Below are 23,306 nucleotides of genomic sequence, written 5' to 3'. Positions count from 1 at the left end.
AGTCTACACCAAATCTCTTCACCAAAATTAGCTGATCTACAAGCTCACAATGTGATGTGTTGTGACTTGTGAGCTTGTAGATGAGATGTAGATATAGACAATGGATAAGGTTCAAGTGGTTATAATGGTTTCTGCTGTAGACACAATTCCACACCCAGGGGAGGTGACTAGCTGCTTAATCACTAAACACTGGCGGTTAGCCAGCAGTTCTAGAATGGAACATGATGTACCTGTTAATTACAGCATAACGGTGATAGCACATGTGATGTGGAAATGACTATTGTCTTTCAAGGCACCAATTAGACAGCAAGAGTCTTTGGCATGAGCCTCTTGCTATATTTATACACGTGTCGCTTTATTAATATTCAAACCAGCATTCACTGTATTATTCCTGTGATCTAAGTGCACAATCATTATTGTGAACACGGACAACTCTCTCCCGAAGCTAAGAACCAAAGAACACTGGAAACCTCAGTCTCACATTCATTTTGGAGTGCTTTGCTTGTTTCTAGCTGTAAGAATTGTTTAAGTTCAAAAATCCATAACTGAAGCTATGTGAATTTACTTTTGGGATCAGTTTTCTTTCTTTTACTTTAGAAACATGCAGTACCCATTTAATATATTGTGTTACATGCTGCTATCGTATTACATGTCTCCTGTGTCAGCAACACATTGCTTGACACATGCTTTTGTGAACTATTAAACCTTTAGGTATTTACTATTTATGTGTCATCACAATGCCTTGTTTCTCATCATGAAATGTTTCAAAATAGAAGCTTTTACCTGAGTAGCAATCCCACTGAATGTTTTATTTTTGGAAAACGCTCACAAAACAGTAAAATCCTGATCAACTCTATTACAAGTGTAATCAAATGGGCCGGGCCCTTTGTAACCATTTGGTTATAGTTACAAATGGATAAATAAACACTGAGGATGTTATTGTGTAGCTTAGTGTGCTGTAATCTTTAGAATGATAGAGAAAACTGTAACGAGCGCACCAAAAACAACAACAATAAACAAACAGACAATTGAATTTATGTGCAATATTTTCTGTTTGTCAACCAAATTCTATGAGGCAGTTGTAAGTCTCTGTCTGCCTGTGTGAATTACTGTTGTAGTGCAGTGGTTCACAAACGTATTAGCTCAAGACCCAAAATAGAAATGTAATTAATGTAAAAAAATAAACCATCTAAAAGTTCACACCGGGTTGCGAAGTAATTAACACATTGTGATTTTCACAGATTTACTTTACTTTGATATTTTCACTACTTCACAATCTTTTTAAATCATTTGAATTATTATTATTATTTAATTTATTTTTATTGTAGGGGGAAAAGGGATATTTATGACCCATAAAAATGTGTCTTCAAGCAACAAAAGGGTCCCGGCCCATTGTTTGGGAAACAGCATTGAAGTGTAACCAGAAGCGCAAGGGAGAGTTCATTCAAGGATACGGTCTACAGTCATCAGGAAGTGAAACAGAACAGAATGTGCCATACTAATCTGATTGAAAAACACTGCCCTGAGTGGATGCATAAAAAGCAGGTTTAAGCAGCTAAAAAGAGAATCTTCAGACAGTGGGGGAGACTAAGAAAGCTAGTTCCTAAAAATGTGTTTTATTTACTAATGGCATAGGGCTGCAAGGGCTCTGGATGTTGACGAGCAGTCGCTCTCACAAAATCATACACACTGTGACTAAAATAAAGCAGTGCAACATAATGCTCTTTGTTTGTGTTCGAGTCATCTATGTTATGTACAGCCCTGTAATCGCCTCATCCCTTTTATCCCTGAACTTTTGCCCTGTAGAACAAGAAGTTCTGAACTCTTGTTCAGAGTAGTCCAGCCCTAATGTTCCAAAACAGTGTCCCAACACTTTGGATAAATGTATGATTAATATAATTATTAGTACTAGTACTAGTATGATTATGATTATGATTGTGGTTGTGGTTGTGGTTGTGGTTGTGATTATGATTAGTAGTAGTAGTAGTTGCGACCGCAAGTTGCATTTACTATGAAAACGTGCATTTCCCGTCAGTCATGCCTTGTGACATCACGTGACATCATCTACAGCAACTCTACATCTGACCTCAAATTTCAAACTCTTATATATCATATATGGAGATGACCTGTTCTGACATTCCATATATGTTGATCCCTCCCCACCCGTCCTTCATGTTCTGACATTCCATATGTTGATCTGACCTCATCAAACCTGGTACACTCAAGACCGCGTCTTGAGCGCTATATATGGCCAGTACACAATTCATTCCATATGTTGATCTGACCCCCCATGCCAAAGCACCAGCGCTCGCCCATCAGTCTGCCGTCACCCAGGCGGATGCGTGCAACAAGCTGGTAAAACCCAGTCTCAAATACAATATGGCAGGGTGGGAAAAACAATGAAAGGTTTTTGTAGGTTTTGTGGGTTAGTTGTCCTCCTACAATAGATCACATAAAACATCTGGTTACCCCTCAATACAAATTAATTTACATTATACAAAATATAGCAAAATGACAACAATACAACAAAATACATAAACCGACGCCCAGACAACATACTCAAGACTCCCACTGAATACCCACAGCCTGTGGATGTGGTTAACAAAGGACCTGGAGGCTCTGGAACTACAGAGGATAAATTAGGTTATGTTAACGACCTACCAACAGTCATTAAGATATGCGAATCCCTTGAGTCCTTCCGAACCGCTCTCAAAGGACAACTACGGACGGCTGCAATTCAAAACTGGCCCCTGTAAAATCTGAATCCCAACCCTAACCCACCCTTTTATCCCTCCATTTTCGTCACCGCTAAACCCCTTATCCCGAAACTTCTTTGCCTTTTTTTACGATTTTGAAAAACATTTTTGAATAGTTCAACTAGCCAATCTACATTGACACTGCCTATTTTAACTATTCAAAAATGTTTAGCAAAATAGTAAAAAGGCAAAGAAGTTTAGGGATAAGGGGTTTAGTGGTGACGAAAATGGAGCCCATTAAATGTATGTTTTTCCCCCTCTATGATGATTTCCTGTTTTTGGCTATATAGTAGGTGTATATTTGTACGTCTCGAAATGTTTGTAAACAAGTTTAATTCTTTACAGTGTCGTCCACAGTTACCAGTTTTGTATTGAGTTGTGCTTGAGATGTACTGTAATTCTCCAATCTGTTAATAAATACTTCAATCAATCAATCCCCATGTCAAAAACCTCTTAAAACCATCCCCCTACTCTTTACTGACCCAGCTCCCCGTCACAAAACATCACACCTGCCTAACTCTGTAAATGGAAAATAAAATGTCACTAATTAAAATATATCCCCATATAATCACAATGAATTATCAAAGCATCAAGATTCTGTGGCACCCATGGACTTGCGCCATGGCACAAACTTTGAGGACCACTAGCAATCGTATTAGTTTGTGCTGGTCATTTCAATGCGAGAGCCAGCAAGTTCGTTCAATTAAATAGCAGGATGCGCCCACTCACAGCAGGGATATACTAAATAATACTGATAATAATTAATAACCCACCCAGCTAGGAGGATATAACTCTTGGCAGTGGTGTAAAGTAACTAAGTAGGACTACATTTACGCAAGTAGGCTACTGTACTTAAGTAGGCTACAGTTTTAGGGATTTTCAATTTTCAATTCAATAGCCTACTTTTACATCTATCCCACCATAGCCTATCTCAGAGGCAAATTACATTATATTATAAACCCACAGTTCAGCCCTATTTTAGGTATTTCAAACATTTTAGTACTTTTACATTTGGTATATTTTGATGGCAATACTTTTGGACTTTAACTCAAGTAACATTTTGAATACAGGTATTTTACTTGTAACAGATTATTTGTATAGTGTGATATTTACTTTTACTTAAGTTTACATAAGTAAACACATCTTACTTAACTTAAAATATCTGGGTATTTCTACAGGTATATGTCTATGCTTCACCCACCACTGACTCTTGCTGTGCATTCACCTAGCGGAACACTGGGTGGCGCTGTGCGGTTGCATGTTGGTGTGTAATCCACCGGAACAAGCAGAAGAAGGTGATAATGGGAACGCAGACGCTTCTTCTTTCCCTCTCAAAGAAGACTCGCTAGGTTCAGGAGACGGTTGGTCGGGTCGGGTGTCCATTACAGGTAACGTATTTATATATTTGTAAATAAAATGTACGCCAGGTTGCCTCTCTGAAACATTTCAGGTTAGTTTAGTAGTACAGCCTGAGCCAACTTCTCTAGGATAACGATATGTTAGCTAATGGCTGTCGTTATATTATTGGAGTAGGCCTTGAACAACCACACCGTCTTAGCTACATCAGCTAATTTAGTTAGCTAATCAACATATAAACCAACAACATTGTTGTTTTAATGTTGTTTAATGTTTTTAGACGTCTTGGCTGTCAACGCGTATAACGATTAGCGTTAGTTTTATGGCATTTTATTGTAATTACTAGCAACATTAGGCTACAAAATGTTGACAACGTAGATTACATAGCTGCTACGCTAACACGGTTGTTGGCAACTAGCTTGATGGCTAACATACAGGTAGATGCTAAGTAACTGCAGCTTAAGTTAATGCATACATGTGTAGCTTCGAGTTCCAAGTTCGATTGGTTACACTAGAGCTGTCTGTGGTTACCGACAATTCTTGTGCTTTTGGGAGAATCGGGCCTAGCTACTAGCTGAAACCAGACGTAGTGCTCCACCAAGCGTAGGAGAGCCTCGAGTCAATGTGGGGGATGGGCCTTCACCCTTATTCAGGCGTTGGTTTCGATTGTTGTGACCAAGAACGATTCCACTCGTTTACAAGGTTGATTGATTTAATACTATGTCCAAGAACGATTCCACTCGTTTACAAGGTTGATTTAATTTAGTTTGCAAATAAATAAAAGGCACGGTGGCACATATTTATTTACACAAAAGAATGCTAACTGGATAACCCAAATAACCCATTAGGGCTTGTTTCTATTAAGTGTATTCAATTCATCGGGACATTTGAAGGCAAACCGTAATATAATTAATCGTTGATGTGGTCATTTCCCTTCATCTCTTCTGATATTGATTCATATACTGATTGTTCTGAGATTACTTTCCATTGTCTTGCTGCAGCCTAATTGTCCTCCTTTTCCTCTTGTGTATAATTCACAGTACAACTCCAAGCGATACCCAGGTCAGCTGAAATGGGAGGTATGTTGATGTGTTAACAGCTCTTTAAAAAACGGTTTTATGGTGAAGCCGTCTTTACATTCAATTGTTTCATTTTTAGTTGTTTCAATCCAAATTTCCTTCACAGAAAGGTCCTACAGTTAAATGGATATTTCACTTTTTATCGTCTATTCAGGCTGATGTGAACACCCCAGACAGTTTTTTAGTTGCTTGATTCAGTATTTTGATATTCATTTCAGCTGCCCTGCCCCCTTCCTATAGAAACTCATAACTTCAAACTCTTTTTTAACCATTATATATTCATCAAAAACACCTGTCCTTTTTCTGGGGACTGATATTGTCTTAATACGTATGGGGGCTGTCTTTTTCATTTACTGATTTCATCTATTTTTTTATAATTGCTTTGAATGTTTTGGTCTCCTCCGGCCTTTTACAAAATAATTATTAAAAATAAATAAACTGGAAATGAAGAGAGACAGCCCCTCATATTAGGACTATTTGTGGTGTTTTCCATGAATCTATCATGGTTAAAATAGAGTTTGAAGTTATAATGGGTTTGTATAGGAAGGGGCCGTCCAGCTACAATGAATATCAAATAACTAAATACTAATCGAGCAACTTGGAAACGGTCACATAAGCCTGAGTAGATAATAAAATTACAGTTTTTTTTTTTTAAAGTGACATCTCTTTAATATGCCCCTCTTATTAATTACCACTACAGTATTCAAATTTGCTATTTACATGTGTAAACTGCATTTCCTTTTTCCCCTTCTGTCTCCCCTAGATCCTGCCCTTAGTAGAGATTGTCCCCTTGACTGCAAAGTGTATGTTGGGAATTTAGGAAATAATGGGAATAAGACAGAGTTGGAGAGGTCATTTGGCTACTATGGTCCCCTGCGCAGCGTATGGGTTGCCCGGAATCCCCCAGGCTTCGCCTTTGTAGAGTTTGAGGATCCTAGAGATGCTACTGATGCTGTGAGAGAACTGGATGGAAGGTAAATCTTCTAAGTATATTCCATGTGTTCCTGTTGGGTGTCCCATTGATTTTTGCAGTGACACTAAGTACACGTATCAATACTTAGTGTTATTAAGCGCAGTGAGCCACTTACTATGAGACCCTGCTGCTCATGTCTGTGTGTCTGTCTGTGTGTCTGTCCCGCTGTGACACCACCTGCCCGCCACCAGAGGGCGCAGCTGTAGCACACACACACACACACACGAGCTGCGTTCGCTTCCCGCGTTTGCGCGTCTTACTTGTGTTATTCAAAATTTAATTGGTAAAAGTACCAAAGTAATGGCATCAAAATATACTTAAAGTACATATTTTACAGGTTTCAAATGTATCCAAATCTTGAAAATGCCACATATATCTACTTTGGTTATTTTTAAATGGCATAAGTAGGGCTCTAGTGGTTAATGCATGTTTTGTAATAATCTAAATCTACAAAGTAATTAATCTAAATCTACAAAGTAACTTGTTGGTAGTAACTAGTGCAACATTTTAGATGTGGAGTAAAAGTATAGAAAATTGGAAATGCTTCCGTAAAGTAAAAGCACCTCTAAATTGTCTTGTACTTAAATGCACTTAGTTACTATCCACCACTGGATTTTGGAGACTGCAACTCATGATGTTCCCGAACCCTTTTCTTTAGAACCATGTGTGGCTCCAGAGTGCGCGTTGAGTTGTCCAATGGTGAGAAACGCTCCAGAAGCCGTGGGCCACCTCCGTTTGGGAGTAGTAGTAGACGCCCCCGTGATGACCGCCGTGATGACCGTCGCCGCGGCAGTCCTCCTGTCAGACGCCGGTATGCTTTTTTATGCTAAAGATTCATGTTATTTGTCCTGTATTCAAATTTCAATTGGTCTTAATGATATCAAATTCCCCTCACACTTTGTTCATTTTGTTTGAAATAAGTTGCAATATTGCTAAAACACAAAACCCTGAGGGCATTAGATGTTTCACGCCCTCTTTTCTGAATGTATTTTGGGTATAGATGGTTTATCAATCAGCCTGCAAGAACGGGCAAAACATTTTACAAATCCAACAGGGCACAACACTTTCTACATTTGTTTTCATGGGTGAAAAAAACTGTTCATATAACTATACTTAATTTAACTAGAATATTTATTCTTTTAGTCTGCATACCGATATGAGTTCATGCAGTCAACCATCAAAGCTACGTTTGCTTTTATTTTCCAAGACTAGTCATTCTTGCCAAACATGAATGGGGAAATTAATATTTGGGGCACCGTAATGTGGCCCAGTTTAGATTTTCCAAGTAAATGACTCCATAGCAGCTCCTTTGTGTACATAGATACATTTAAAAAAAGACATGCGTGGCCTACAAATGTAATCTTATTTCATAGGTTGACTGTAAATGACCAATATTGGGGCATGTGTATTAAAATGGAAATTCTCTTGAAATTGCATTAAGGGAACATCTATGGCAGTTCATTCATCAAAACATTATTAATTTGATTTGTACGGCTGTGAAGGATTTTTTATTTTTTAATTGCTCAGTTCAGATGGCATCTATATTAATAAAACTGAACCCCGTTACAGAGTCACCACCACGCTTCTCACCACCCCCAGTCAACTAGTCCTCTTTCAGCATCATGTGACTGCTGACCAGCGTGACCAAATCAGCTTGGCTGGTGCTGTCACATGACCCAGGCGCACCGCCAGTCGTCAGGTTCCACCAACCTATTGGTTCCTGCCCATGCAGTTCCCAGCATCCTCCTCCTCCTCCTCCAACCTTAACGCAATCGACAGCAGCCCATCTCCCATTATCGACCAATCAGCATCTTAACCTTTTCTGTTATGAACACAACTATCTACGGGAACAGCCCTTGGCTTACCTCCCAAAAAAGGCATGGAAAATCTACAACTACCTTTTCCGGCCAAGCAGGCAACTCCATATCTCCAACATTTGCGTCATGGGGCAAATCCTCTCTGCAATTCGACCTCCCTCACCATCAGTCTGCCTTCCTTGCGTCATTTCTATCTTGTCCAATTCCCCCAAAATAGTAAGTTGCTTTTATCCTGCTCTTTGTAGTTTGTGCTTTATCTAGTTGTCACAGCTGCGTGATCATTTCCCCTCAGCAGTAGTGTAACTTGCACTACTAAAGAAATTTTGGAGGTCCTTCGCATAGATAAGTTACCAAACTTAAATCCATGAGATCACAACTTGTGGTCAAGGAACTGCTGGCTGCCAATTTTTAACTGCATAGGGGGGAAAAATGACAGACAAACAATGTTTCAAACATGCGCATGAGTACATTTCCATGGCTCGACATTAAGCAAACAGTTTGAGCACTTTCTGGGAAAATTGTGCCCTTGAGCCAGATAAAGTACACTAGTTATGGTGTTAGTAAAAAGGGTAAATGATTTTTTCTGCTCCCAAACTGCACATATTGACTGTGCTAGTTCGAAAAGAGTTAGTTTCATGTGGCCAGAGAATCTGAGATCCGTCTGGTGATTAAACTGTTTAATAGATTTTCAGCGCTATTAGTGTTCTGTTAATGTCTATTTTCAGACATTTAACCACTTTTTTCCCTTTTTACACCAAATCTCTTGCAGAAAAAATTAACTGTACAATCTTACAAGCAATGAGACGCGTTGTGCACTTGAGAATGGCTATTTTAGGCGAAGTTTCCTTCCCAGAATGGGGATACTAGGGTTCAAGTGGTTAGAGGATCCCCTGGGTGTCCCAAAACCCCCTGTTTAAGACCTCTGTAGGGGGTACAACTGGGAGGAAGAGATATATAAAAAAAAGACTGCATTGAAGAACCAATGCGTCGATTACTTTAGGGCAGCCCTTAACTCTTCCAGCACCACGTTTAATATCAAGTTTTGGACGCAAAACAAGCAATCATTTCTGGGGCACTCTCTAGATGCTTTCATTTTCATCACAAGCGCTAATATGGTACCACAAGGTCGCAGGGATTTTTTATTGAGCTAAAACATGTTTTGTATGATCACCTCAATCTGAGCTTCAATTTCGAGAAACTCCACTAAAGATCGTTGCTAAAGATAGTATGTAGTGTATGGACGGAGGAAAAATAATTGTCACCAACGCAGAAGCAAACCGTTGCCGGGCGATGGAGACTCCAAGAACCAGAAAAAAATATTCTAGCAATGCTGGATGCATTATAAACTAAGGGGTCGTCCTAGGCGATCTAGGACTTTTATAAAAGGTTGTCCAATGTCGCCCTAAACATAAAATGAGTTAATATGAGGATGTTATTTGTTTTCAAAGCAGTGGATGTTGGTTTGTTGGCATCTGTTCTCGCCCATATTTTTTTAGATTTAAACCGGTGTCTGTAGGCGAATGCCAGAGATCTCTGATTGTCGGACTACATGAGACTATTAAACTGCACACACCAGTGGTGGAATTTCAGACAGATGTTGAATAAAACTGCCCTTGGTTTGCATGGTATCTGTTTGGGACCAGTGTGAAGCAAATGGTGGTGTTTAATATGCCTCACGTTACAGGTAGGCTGGACATGCATGTCCTAAAGTGTCTAGCCAGAAGTGCAGGACAACACTAGCCTGACCCATCAGCAGTAGTTGCATTACACTAGTTGTAGCTGGACAAAATCTATTATATATATATATACATCTCGCACCAAAGTTCACAGCAAGGTAGCAGCAGAATGAGAATTTCACAGCTTTTACTTATTCCATGCAATGTTTCATAACCTTAACATCGAGCACAGATTTTGTATTTAACAGAAATAACATGCTGTAATCATGTTTGCGTAAGGATTCAAGGATCCCAGTGGGTTCATTAGTGTAGGAGGGGTGTGTTTGCCGCCGTCATCTGATGTACTCTTCTTTTTTGTTTTTTACCTCGTCTAATACTTCAGATCACCAAGGAGGAGGAGCTTCAGCCGTAGTCGCAGCAGGTGAGCCTATACATTTCCCACTTTGCCTAAACACTGACTTGTCATCTTGTAGTGTGTTAATATTCATCTGCGTTTGTTTTCAGGTCCGTTTCAAGGGACAGGCGGAGAGATAGGTCTCTTTCCAAAGAGAGGAACCACAAACCCTCAAGATCTTTCTCGCGCTCAAGGAGGTGAGTCATGTGTCAGCATCCTGAATTTGTAGTACCGGTAGTACTGCCTTTGGTATGTTTTTATGGTACTGATCTTAATTGTACTACTTTTCCAGTCGTTCCAGGTCTAACGATCGAAAGTGAATTCATCAGAGGGTCCAGGCGCAGGATTATGTTTCGGTCGTGAAGGTTTTTATACAGTCCTGTTTTTCCTGTTCCTCAGCTTTTGAAGTGTCATCCACTTTGGACAAGATATACTGTAATGGCCATTGATCTATGGTCATATTTTCTTGTCAAATCCCATTGCAAGATTTGTTTTTTTTAAGTTTTCCCCCAACCCTCAACTTTTATTTTCTCTATTCAAAATGTCAGCTAACTGAAAGTGAAGCGAATACTGTCTTGCCTTGCATGTCTTGAAGTGAAATACTGGGATTCAACTGTCAGTAGCTCAAGTTTTATTTTTGTTTTTTAGTTCCTGTAAAAGTTAACTTGCCATTTTTATTTTCTGGTTTTATGTGAGTCATTGTCTCTTAAAACCCCCATGTTTGAATGTCATCCATATTTTTATGATGGTATAACGCATGACAAAAATCAGCAAAGCATACATTCACATCGTAGTATTCTTATTTAGATTATCTTTAGTTATCCCATATATTTCGAGTTTGACAGTTCTAGTGCAAATGCAGTGGTGCTGTTGCTTGCCGGACTTTATTTGAGATTTTCCCATTAATTGTTTGCATAAAGGGTGCTACTGCTATTCATTTTTAATTGGTTTGCTGAATATTGTGTCACAATGCTTGTTAAATAAATTTGTTCTAGGAAACCCTGCATTTCAGATTCCTTCAGTGTTTTAATCTCTGGTAAAGGTTTGACTACCCAGTTGGTTAACTGGAAAAAAAAATGTAAATCGCAATGAGCTGTAATAATCTAAGGGCCGATTCATACTCCTATTTTTAGAGTCGAATAAAAGTCGGTTCGGCGCTGTAGAGCCTACAATTTGACGTCATTTGAGGTTCGGGTGGGGTGGGTACCGTCCTAAAGTCGGCTCTTCGGTGCTACTTGAAATTTCTGACGAGCCGAAATCATTTCGGCACTACAGCGCCGAAACAGCGGTAAAATAGGAGTATGAATCGGCCCTAACAAGTGATCCACTTGAACCACTCTGAGTTCCTGCACAAGTAGCCTATGGAATTTGAGTAATTTCCTGGTTTTGATGAGGATGGGCATGGAAAATATGTTTTTGTTACAGACTTATCCCTATTTATTTTAAGAGCAGTGGTTCTCAGCCGCCTTCAGTCCCCCACCCACATTGACCAGCACTTGGAATTGTAGGAGTTGAGGCATTGCATTTAGTTTTCACATGAGGTCTTAAGGGTCCTTAAATGGTAACTTTAGTAATGTGTAGATGCCCTCCACTTATACTTATACTATACATTTATAACCCCCAAAACCGTGCACAGGGTTACAATTAAGAATAAATTGATCATACAAGCAGATTGATTTTATGGTTGAGGTATATTGCATATAAACAAAACTACAGGCAACAATTTAGGCATTTAGCAGACCCTCTTAATCCAGAGCGATTTACATTAAGAGAACAAAAAAGCATAGGAATACATCACAAATATAAAATGCATTTATCATGAAACATGCGTAAGCTAAGAACATAACTAGAACATATCTATATAATGACACTACATATATATACTATGCTGTACATATGTACTATGAAGTGCTATGACTACATACAATGCAATTATTGTGCTGTCGACAACATGCTATAAATCTCTGTTTCAAATGCTATCCAAGTCTAAAAAGTGCTATCTAAAGGGGGTAGGGTTCAATCATGCTTGCAAGATATGGGGGAGCCATACCTTTGGTTGCTTTGAATGCCAGCATCAGAGTTTTGTATTCTGTGCGGGCAGCGACCGGGAGCCACTAGAATCAGGCTACAGAGCCCCTTCTGAGCCTCTTCACCGTACAATGTAAGTCGAACATTTTGCATTATAAATGTATAGTAGATGGAGCAATACATTTTTATTTCTTGCCTGCCTTTGTAGTTTCATCATGGCACGGTACAGCCCTTTAACCCCGTACTGCTCCTGTTAGGATGGGTACATGCAGAGGACAAAGTAGGGGCACCAGGGTTCAGCCCTTTAACCCCGTACTGCTCCTGTTAGGATGGGTACATGCAGAGGACAAAGTAGAGTAGGGGCACCAGGGTTCAGCCCTTTAACCCCATACTGCTCCTGTTAGGATGGGTACATGCAGAGGACAAAGTAGAGTAGGGGCACCAGGGTTCATGTGGATATGGTACAGCCCTTTAACCCCGTACTGCTCCTGTTAGGATGGGTACATGCAGAGGACAAAGTAGAGTAGGGGCACCAGGGTTCATGTGGATATGGTACAGCCCTTTAACCCCGTACTGCTCCTGTTAGGATGGGTACATGCAGAGGACAAAGAGTAGGGGCACCAGGGTTCATGTGGATAATAAACATTATCCTGTGACTGCATGGATTCCCACAGTCTCTATAGGCCTACTAGGTTCCCTCCTGTTTTTGCTTTATATTAAATGTTATTGGAAATTGCAACAAGCTCACATGAGCTCCAAATGTTGGTCCCACAACAGTGAGAAAAGGTTCAAATGCTGGAAATGTATTTTATATAGCAGTCCCTTTATAATGCAATTCCACTTATACTAGATGTATTTATAGGCAGGCACAGGTTTGACCAAGTAATTGTAGCATAAGCATACTGCAATTTTACTATAGAAAAAATGGCTTCACACTTCATTGACTAATTTCAGGAAGTGTTAAGAGTTGCAAGTAACGTACAGGAAGACATTCAACATGATTTCAGCATAAGGAACTTCCCCTTGTACAAACTGCTATTCAGAAGCTCATACTGTGTTTTGAGGAGAGTTTGTTGGTATTCTGCTGAGGTAGGAGGTTGACAACCTGCATGTATCATCAAAAGACATCTGATTCTAGTGGTAAGCCTGACATTTGTCCCTTTTTTATTGCAGAGTTAAATGTTCATGATTTAATTTGATTGAATTGTGTAAGGGAGAGCAGTGTGCAATGATACACCCCAAAATGGTGAATCCAAATCGAATAAAAAAACTATTGTCTATTGTGGAATACGCAACTATGGGTTTGGGATAGCCTACTACTGTATATTAAATCAATGATACATTCAAAGTAGAAAAATACCTGTTCACTACAGAAGAGATTACCTAAATAAAATGTTGGAGCACTTGACTGGGTATTTTGCAGGGGTGACTGACATGCAGCTCCCTTACTTCAACAGTGGTGGAAGAAGTACTCACATTTTGTACTTAAAAGTAAAAGTGCCAATACCACAATGTAGAAAAAGTACAAAGGTATTCACATTAATATGAATATAATAATAATATACATTAGGTACTCATTTAGCAGAATGTCCCATTTCACAAGTTTCCAAATATATAAAAGAAAACTCTTCAGATCTACAATTGATTATTTTCACTTATTTTAAAGTATGCACAGGGCTGTAGACTGAAGTGTTAATGTTTTGTAATGATAATCAAAATCTACAAAGTAACTAAAGTTGTTAAATAATTGTATAGTAGAGTAAAAAGTACAATATTTTCCTCTGAGATGTGGAGTAGTTTTAAAAATTGGAAACACTGGTAAAGTAAAAGAAATACCTCAAAAGTGTTGTCCTGTTGAGCAGTCTTTTAGCTTTTTTGAAAAGAAAAAAAATCTATATTTCTGTGTGTTTGTAGACCACATGGGCATGGCTTTATATATTACATACAGTATGTAGTTTCCAGTGGTGTAAAGTAACTAAGTACATTTACTTAAGTACTGCAGTAGTAGTAGAATTTTGAGAAACTTGAGTATATCCAATACTTTTACTTCTACTCCACTAGATCTCTGATCGAAATATTGTACTTTTACCCCACTACTTTTATTTGAAAACTTTGTTTAGTTAGTTTAATACTTTGTAGATTTTGATTATTATTACAAAACATACATTAAACATTTCAGCCCTATAAACATTTCGGCCATTTGAACATAGCTGATCTATATGCTCCCAATGCTTCACGATGTGACGCATTGTGAGCTTGTAGATCTGCTATTTTCAAAAGATCTTTATACATTTGAAAACTTGAAATGGGACATTCTGCATAATGACTACTTTTGGTACTTTAAGTATTTTTTTTCTTTTTTCTTTTAAGATATTTTTTTGCGGCTTACGCCTTTTATTGGTTTTTTGAAGGGACAGACAGTAGGCTGACAGGAAACGGGAGAGAGATGGGGGAAGACATGCAGTAAAGGCCGTGTCGGGCTCGGGAGTCGAGCCCGCGGCACACTGCGACTGGACTACCAGTCGGGTGCCCAGACGGTTACGCCACCGCCTGGGCCCTTTAAGTACATTTTGATGCCAATACTTTTGTACTTTTACTTAAGTAGCCTACATTTTGTATTTCTATGTTGCAGTATTGACATTTCTACTTAAGTAAAACGTGAGTACCTTTTCCAACACTGGTAGTTGTTTATGATTTTGACAATTCAGACAAAATCCTATTCTATAAAGTTTATAGATCAATAGATAAATCAATAGAATGGGAACATGTGAACTTTGTTGCATAATCAATTTACCCCAAATTGGGGGTAACTTGTTCCGTTTGTGTATCGTACATCAAGATTACTGTTCAGTCACTTAACCAAAGTTAATACATCTTTAGTTAAGGACCATACTGTACATGGTGGGTTTATAGATCAGCTCCACCTGCTGATCGGCTGTGAGGATTGAGCAAGGATTGACCATAGACCATTTTATTATTGAAAAGTAATCCTTCCTTATACCTAGTATATGAAATATAAAAATTCTGCAAAAAAGATTAATGTTAATTTTATGTTGAGAAATATGCATAATTAGGTAAATGATAAACAGGACCAAGTGGGGTGTGCAATTGCTGAGGTGCATTTCGTTTTTGTAAACCACCCGGAGAGCCAATCCAACTTGGCTGATGTCAGCCTAACACACATGAATGCACCACATGGAAGTTTTGGAACAAATGTATTAATATAAAGTTTACAATTTAGGCATTTAGCAGACGCACTTAATCCAGAGCGACTTACATTTAAGCAAGAACAAAAGCATGGGAATACATCACATAAAAGCATTTATCATGAAACATGCGTAAGCTAAGAAGGTAACAGTGGAATATCTATATGATGAAACTATACATACACTATACATAATAAACTATACATATTCACTACTATGCTATACATATGTACTGTTAATAGATATTAACTTTGGTTAAGTCAGTGACCTCATTAATTAACAGGAATGAATTATGTATTCATGATAAATTAATGTATGTGTTAATCATTATAATTAAGCATTAATTACGGGTAGGATTTGGACCCTTATGAGCAAGCATTACAGACATGGTAAACTGCACATGCCTTAACATTGCTGCTATTTTGCTATCATTTGTTATGGTTCCTCTTTTAGGAGAAGATTAGAGGAATCATGTCTGGCCAGAGATCAAGGAAAGTAAGAATGGGCTCATCACGGCGCAGGACATCAAACCAGAAGGAAAAGTCTGATCCTGATGATGGGATTCTCAAAACTCAAAGTCTTTCAACTGTAGAACATTCTGTGGCAGAAGAAAGTAATGAATCCGTAGCTGACTTTGCTGAACCTAATTATTCTCAGGCTGGAAGCCAACCTGTAGCAAATTTCACAGGAAACAGAAGGAAGCTTGGGTCTAGTAGAAAGATTAAAGATAGGAAAGATGTCAAGGACTCCAATGTGAAATCATATACATCTCAATACAGTGAGACGAGAGAGGAAGTTTATGACAATACCCCAAGCAAAGAACTGTTTCACAAAAGCAGAAACTCAATTCTCAGTAATCTTGAAATGGAATCAGCCTCCTACCATGAACATGACTTTGTACAGCAGCCAGATCTCTATTATAAACAACTCAACTGCAACCTAAGAGAGAAAATAGGCCCTGAAAACATAGATAATGATGAACAAAGCAGTACATTGTGCAGCAACGAAATGGACACAGTGATTCTGCCTCCAGAGTACCAGTTAAATCCACAAGAAATATTGTTAAAACAAAGGGAACCTTTCAGAGGTGAAACTAGAGAGGTGAGTAAAGATAATATTTTGGAGCAAAGGGAGATCATACAAGATGAAGAAACTATTCAAGATGAATCGAAGAGGAAAATGTCAACCGTTACAATAGCTGACACGAGGCAGGATGAAATGAGTCAAGCGAGTGAGCATGACAGTTCCCCGTTCTCATCCAATGTTCCTGAAGACTCGTTTCAGTTTGACACCCCCTCCACAACAAGCTGTACTGATGAATGTTTAATCCCCAAAGGTGAAGAAGCACTGGATGTTGATGGAAACAATGATGACAACAAACTCAAAGGAATGAAGCCATTTCAGAGTGAGGAAGTCAGTGATCATGTCAAAACATATAGTTCTGCTAAAGTGGTCGCCCAGTTACACCAACCAGATGATGCAAATGACATGCATTCAAACAAATTCAAAGAAACAAACATTGCACAGCTCACGGATGCTATAAACAATGACATAGCTATTTCAGTTACTTTGCATCCATCTCAAAACACAGCTGAACATGTATCTGATTCTGAACACAGTTGGGCATCTGAGTCTGATGCATCTGATGCATCAACTTTAATAGGAAGTGACAGCCAGTCAAATGATATTAATACATCTCACAATGAACCAATGGACACCTCTGAGAAGTCATTGATATGTGGACTAAGTGAAGAAACAAAACATGACGAATCCGAAACTGATTATATGGATTTGGACTCAACTCTGACTAACCTACTGGGTGAACAAGATGAAGATGTGACAGAGGGCACATTTAGAGTAAAGAGGGAAGTGGAGGAGAGATTTCTGGTTATCGAGGAGACCAATGCATTGCAATCAGAAAAGACACCTTTGATGACTTTGTGTAGACCTAATCGTGAGAAAAAACAATCATTTGACAGTCATCACCAGGGTGTAGATGCCTTTGACCAGTTTGATATACATGTACAGGACAATACAGAGTCAATGAAAGTCCTTACTGGTGCAGTAGACGGTGCCTCCTATAGTGAGGATGTTGGAGATAATGCATTGCCTGATCAAGATTCAACTGTAATGGCAGCCACTTTAAAAAATGTCAGAGAACAACCAGAAGAAGAAAACTTGGAACATGTGAGGGATGCGAAGCAGATTGATGTGGACATAGCAGAGGTAGCAAAGATTGTGGGAGATGCCATCATGGTGGAAGCCAGACCACCCACAGAAAATCAATTACAGTTTGATGTGGAATGCAAATATGACAACTCTGAGGAGCAGAGACAAAAACCTTGTGAAGCAGTGATGGACAGCAGCCACTCTCATGAAGAAGACTATGATAAAGACCTTGACATAGCTGGACATGTATCTGAGCAAAGCTGTGCATCTATATCAGATGCAGCTGATGCACATAGAGACCATCAAGGGATACTGGAACAACAAGATAAAAACCAAACTGATGACAATCCACAAATAAAATCCACAGGGAAAAGGAGAAAGATGGGTTCCACTCGAAGGCTTCAACCTAAAAAAGCAATCAGCGACCAAGTTGCAACAATGGAGTTTGACACAACAGATGTTAATATGAGAAATCAGAAATCCTTTGAAGGGGAGTTGAACGTGATATCAGAGACTAAATTGAATACCAGTAACAATACTGGCAATATGGACTTGACGTTAATAGGAAGTGACAGCCAGTCACATGATAATAATACGTCTCACAATGAACCAATGGACACCTCTGTAGAGATGGAGCCACTTGACAGCACAAATGATGATGTTGAGAAGTCAATGATAAGTGGAGTAAGAGATATTGAAGAAACCAGAGATGGCAAAACTGATAATATAAATATGGACTCAACTTTCAGAAACCTACTTGGTGAAGATGAAGATGTGACAGAGACCACATTCAGAGTAAAGGAGGAGGTGGAAGGCATATTAGAGGTTATCGAGGAGACCAATGCATTGCAATCAGAAAAGACACCTTTGATAACTTTGTGTAGACCTAATGAGATAAAAGAATCATTTGCCAGCCAATACCACCAAGCTGTAGATGCTTCTGACCAGTTTGATATACATGTACAGGACAATACAGAGTCAATGAAAGTCCTTACTGGTGAAGTGGACGGTGCCTCCTATAGTGAGGATGTTGGAAATAATGCATTGCCTGATCAAGATTCAACTGTAATGGCAGCCACTTTAAAAAATGTCAGAGAACAACCAGAAGAAGAAAACTTGGAACATGTGAGGGATGCGAAGCAGATTGATGTGGACATAGCAGAGGTAGCAAAGAATGTGGGAGATGACATCATGGTGGAAACCACTCCACCCACAGAAAATCAATTACAGTTTGATGTGGAATGCAAATATGACAACTCTGAGGAGCAGAGACAAAAACCTTGTGAAGCAGTGATGGACAGCAGCCACTCTCATGAAGAAGACTATGATAAAGACCTTGACATAGCTGGACATGTATCTGAGCAAAGCTGTGCATCTATATCAGATGCAGCTGATGCACATAGAGACCATCAAGGGATACTGGACCAACAAGATAAAAACCAAACTGATGACAATCCACAAATAAAATCCACAGGGAAAAGGAGAAAAATGGGTTCCACTCGAAGGCTTCAACCTAAAAAAGCAATCAGCGACCAAGGTGCAACAATGGAGTTTGACACAACAGATGTTAATATGAGAAATCAGAAATCCTTTGAAGGGGAGTTGAACGTGATATCAGAGACTAAATTGAATACCAGTAACAATACTGGCAATATGGACTTGACGTTAATAGGAAGTGACAGCCAGTCACATGATAATAATACGTCTCACAATGAACCAATGGACACCTCTGTAGAGATGGAGCCACTTGACAGCACAAATGATGATGTTGAGAAGTCAATGATAAGTGGAGTAAGAGATATTGAAGAAACCAGAGATGGCAAAACTGATAATATAAATATGGACTCAACTTTCAGAAACCTACTTGGTGAAGATGAAGATGTGACAGAGACCACATTCAGAGTAAAGGAGGAGGTGGAAGGCATATTAGAGGTTATCGAGGAGACCAATGCATTGCAATCAGAAAAGACACCTTTGATAACTTTGTGTAGACCTAATGAGATAAAAGAATCATTTGCCAGCCAATACCACCAAGCTGTAGATGCTTCTGACCAGTTTGATATACATGTACAGGACAATACAGAGTCAATGAAAGTCCTTACTGGTGAAGTGGACGGTGCCTCCTATAGTGAGGATGTTGGAAATAATGCATTGCCTGATCAAGATTCAACTGTAATGGCAGCCACTTTCAAAAATGTCAGAGTACAACCAGAAGAAGAAAACTTGGGAAATGGGAGGGATAAGGAGCAGATTGATGTGGACATAGCAGAGGTAGCAAAGAATGTGGGAGATGACATCATGGTGGAAACCACTCCACCCACAGAAAATCAATTACAGTTTGATTTGGAATGCAAATATGACAACTCTGAGGAGCAGAGACAAAAACCTTGTGAAGCAGTGATGGACAGCAGCCACTCTCATGAAGAAGACTATGATAAAGACCTTGACACAGCTGGACATGTATCTGAGCAAAGCTGTGCATCTATATCAGATGCAGCTGATGCACATAGAGACCATCAAGGGATACTGGACCAACAATTTAAAAACCAAACTGATGGCAATCCACAAATAAAATCCACAGGGAAAAGGAGAAAGATGGGTTCCACTCGAAGGCTTCAACCTAAAAAGGCAATCAGCGACCAAGGTGCAACAATGGAGTTTGACACAACAGATGTTAATATGAGAAATCAGAAATCCTTTGAAGGGGAGTTGAACGTGATATCAGAGACTAAATTGAATACCAGTAACAATACTGGCAATATGGACTTGACGTTAATAGGAAGTGACAGCCAGTCACATGATAATAATACGTCTCACAATGAACCAATGGACACCTCTGTAGAGATGGAGCCACTTGACAGCACAAATGATGATGTTGAGAAGTCAATGATAAGTGGAGTAAGAGATATTGAAGAAACCAGAGAGGGCAAAACTGATAATATAAATATGGACTCAACTTTCAGAAACCTACTTGGTGAAGATGAAGATGTGACAGAGACCACATTCAGAGTAAAGGAGGAGGTGGAAGGCATATTAGAGGTTATCGAGGAGACCAATGCATTGCAATCAGAAAAGACACCTTTGATAACTTTGTGTAGACCTAATGAGATAAAAGAATCATTTGCCAGCCAATACCACCAGGCTGTAGATGCTTCTGATCAGTTTGATATACATGTACAGGACGATACAGAGTCAATGAAAGTCCTTACTGGTGAAGTGGACGGTGCCTCCTATAGTGAGGATGTTGAAAATAATGCATTGCCTGATCAAGATTCAACTGTAATTGCAGCCACTTTCAAAAATGTCAGAGAACAATCAGAAGAAGAAAACTTGGAACATGTGAGGGATGCGAAGCAGAAGACTGATGTGGACACCACACCACCCACAGGAAATCAATTACAGTTTAATGTGGAATGCAAATATGACAACTCTGAGGAGCAGAGACAAAAACCTTGTGAAGCAGTGATGGACAGCAGCCACTCTCATGAAGAAGACTATGATAAAGACCTTGACATAGCTGGACATGTATCTGAGCAAAGCTGTGCATCTATATCAGATGCAGCTGATGCACATAGAGACCATCAAGGGATACTGGACCAACAAGATAAAAACCAAACTGATGACAATCCACAAATAAAATCCACAGGGAAAAGGAGAAAAATGGGTTCCACTCGAAGGCTTCAACCTAAAAAAGCAATCAGCGACCAAGGTGCAACAATGGAGTTTGACATAACAGATGTTAATATGAGAAATCAGAAATCCTTTGAAGGGGAGTTGAACGTGATATCAGAGACTAAATTGAATACCAGTAACAATACTGGCAATATGGACTTGACGTTAATAGGAAGTGACAGCCAGTCACATGATAATAATACGTCTCACAATGAACCAATGGACACCTCTGTAGAGATGGAGCCACTTGACAGCACAAATGATGATGTTGAGAAGTCAATGATAAGTGGAGTAAGAGATATTGAAGAAACCAGAGATGGCAAAACTGATAATATAAATATGGACTCAACTTTCAGAAACCTACTTGGTGAAGATGAAGATGTGACAGAGACCACATTCAGAGTAAAGGAGGAGGTGGAAGGCATATTAGAGGTTATCGAGGAGACCAATGCATTGCAATCAGAAAAGACACCTTTGATAACTTTGTGTAGACCTAATGAGATAAAAGAATCATTTGCCAGACAATACCACCAGGCTGTAGATGCTTCTGATCAGTTTGATATACATGTACAGGACGATACAGAGTCAATGAAAGTCCTTACTGGTGCAGTGGACGGTGCCTCCTATAGTGAGGATGTTGGAAATAATGCATTGCCTGATCAAGATTCAACTGTAATGGCAGCCACTTTCAAAAATGTCAGAGAACAACCAGAAGAAGAAAACTTGGAACATGTGAGGGATGCGAAGCAGAAGACTGATGTGGACGCCACACCACCCACAGAAAATCAATTACAGTTTGATGTGGAATGCAAATATGACAACTCTGAGGAGCAGAGACAAAAACCTTGTGAAGCAGTGATGGACAGCAGCCACTTATCTGATACTAACTCTCATGAAGAAGACTATGATAAAGACCTTGACATAGCTGGACATGTATCTGAGCAAAGCTGTGCATCTATATCAGATGCAGCTGATGCACATAGAGACCATCAAGGGATACTGGACCAACAAGATAAAAACCAAACTGATGACAATCCACAAATAAAATCCACAGGGAAAAGGAGAAAAATGGGTTCCACTCGAAGGCTTCAACCTAAAAAAGCAATCAGCGACCAAGGTGCAACAATGGAGTTTGACACAACAGATGTTAATATGAGAAATCAGAACTCCTTTGAAGGGGAGTTGAACGTGATATCCGAGACTAAATATAATACCAGTAACAATACTGGCAATATGCACTTGACGTTAATAGGAAGTGACAGCCAGTCACATGATAATAATACGTCTCACAATGAACCAATGGACACCTCTGTAGAGATGGAGCCACTTGACAGCACAAATGATGATGTTGAGAAGTCAATGCTAAGTGGAGTAAGAGATATTGAAGAAACCAGAGATGGCAAAACTGATAATATAAATATGGACTCAACTTTCAGAAACCTACTTGGTGAAGATGAAGATGTGACAGAGACCACATTCAGAGTAAAGGAGGAGGTGGAAGGCATATTAGAGGTTATCGAGGAGACCAATGCATTGCCATCAGAAAAGACACCTTTGATAACTTTGTGTAGACCTAATGAGATAAAAGAATCATTTGCCAGCCAATACCACCAGGCTGTAGATGCTTCTGACCAGTTTGATATACATGTACAGGACAATACAGAGTCAATGAAAGTCCTTACTGGTGAAGTGGACGGTGCCTCCTATAGTGAGGATGTTGGAAATAATGCATTGCCTGATCAAGATTCAACTGTAATGGCAGCCACTTTCAAAAATGTCAGAGTACAACCAGAAGAAGAAAACTTGGGAAATGGGAGGGATAAGGAGCAGATTGATGTGGACATAGCAGAGGTAGCAAAGAATGTTGGAGATGACATCATGGTGGAAACCACTCCACCCACAGAAAATCAATTACAGTTTGATGTGGAATGCAAATATGACAACTCTGAGGAGCAGAGACAAAAACCTTGTGAAGCAGTGATGGACAGCAGCCACTCTCATGAAGAAGACTATGATAAAGACCTTGACATAGCTGGACATGTATCTGAGCAAAGCTGTGCATCTATATCAGATGCAGCTGATGCACATAGAGACCATCAAGGGATACTGGACCAACAAGATAAAAAACAAACTGATGACAATCCACAAATAAAATCCACAGGGAAAAGGAGAAAGATGGG

The 23,306-nt window shown here is 39.3% G+C and overlaps 1 protein-coding gene across 2 annotated transcripts; it reads left to right on the top strand.

The window, feature by feature from the left end:
- Positions 1 to 4,055: 4,055 nt before the first annotated feature.
- On the top strand, positions 4,056 to 11,057 carry srsf3a (serine and arginine rich splicing factor 3a). 2 transcript variants are annotated; one of them, XR_014569666.1, is made up of 7 exons: positions 4,056 to 4,144; positions 5,153 to 5,191; positions 5,955 to 6,165; positions 6,823 to 6,975; positions 7,734 to 8,197; positions 10,040 to 10,078; positions 10,162 to 10,248. XR_014569666.1 is itself a non-coding variant. In XM_083771801.1 (7 exons), the coding sequence occupies exons 2-7, from the start codon at positions 5,185 to 5,187 to the stop codon at positions 10,369 to 10,371; spliced, it is 525 nt and encodes a 174-aa protein (XP_083627927.1). In that variant the 5' UTR covers positions 4,056 to 4,144; positions 5,153 to 5,184; the 3' UTR covers positions 10,372 to 11,057. The 2 variants fall into 2 exon arrangements, 1 of the variants encoding a protein (XP_083627927.1); XM_083771801.1 differs by lacking the exon at positions 7,734 to 8,197 and adding an exon at positions 10,344 to 11,057.
- Positions 11,058 to 23,306: the final 12,249 nt, after the last annotated feature.

The sequence above is a fragment of the Protomyctophum parallelum genome, assembly GCF_964188405.1.
Source record: "Protomyctophum parallelum genome assembly, chromosome: 8".
NCBI lineage: Eukaryota > Metazoa > Chordata > Actinopteri > Myctophiformes > Myctophidae > Protomyctophum > Protomyctophum parallelum.
Note: the sequence above shows the minus strand (reverse complement) of the source record. Positions and strands in the feature narration are given on the sequence as shown.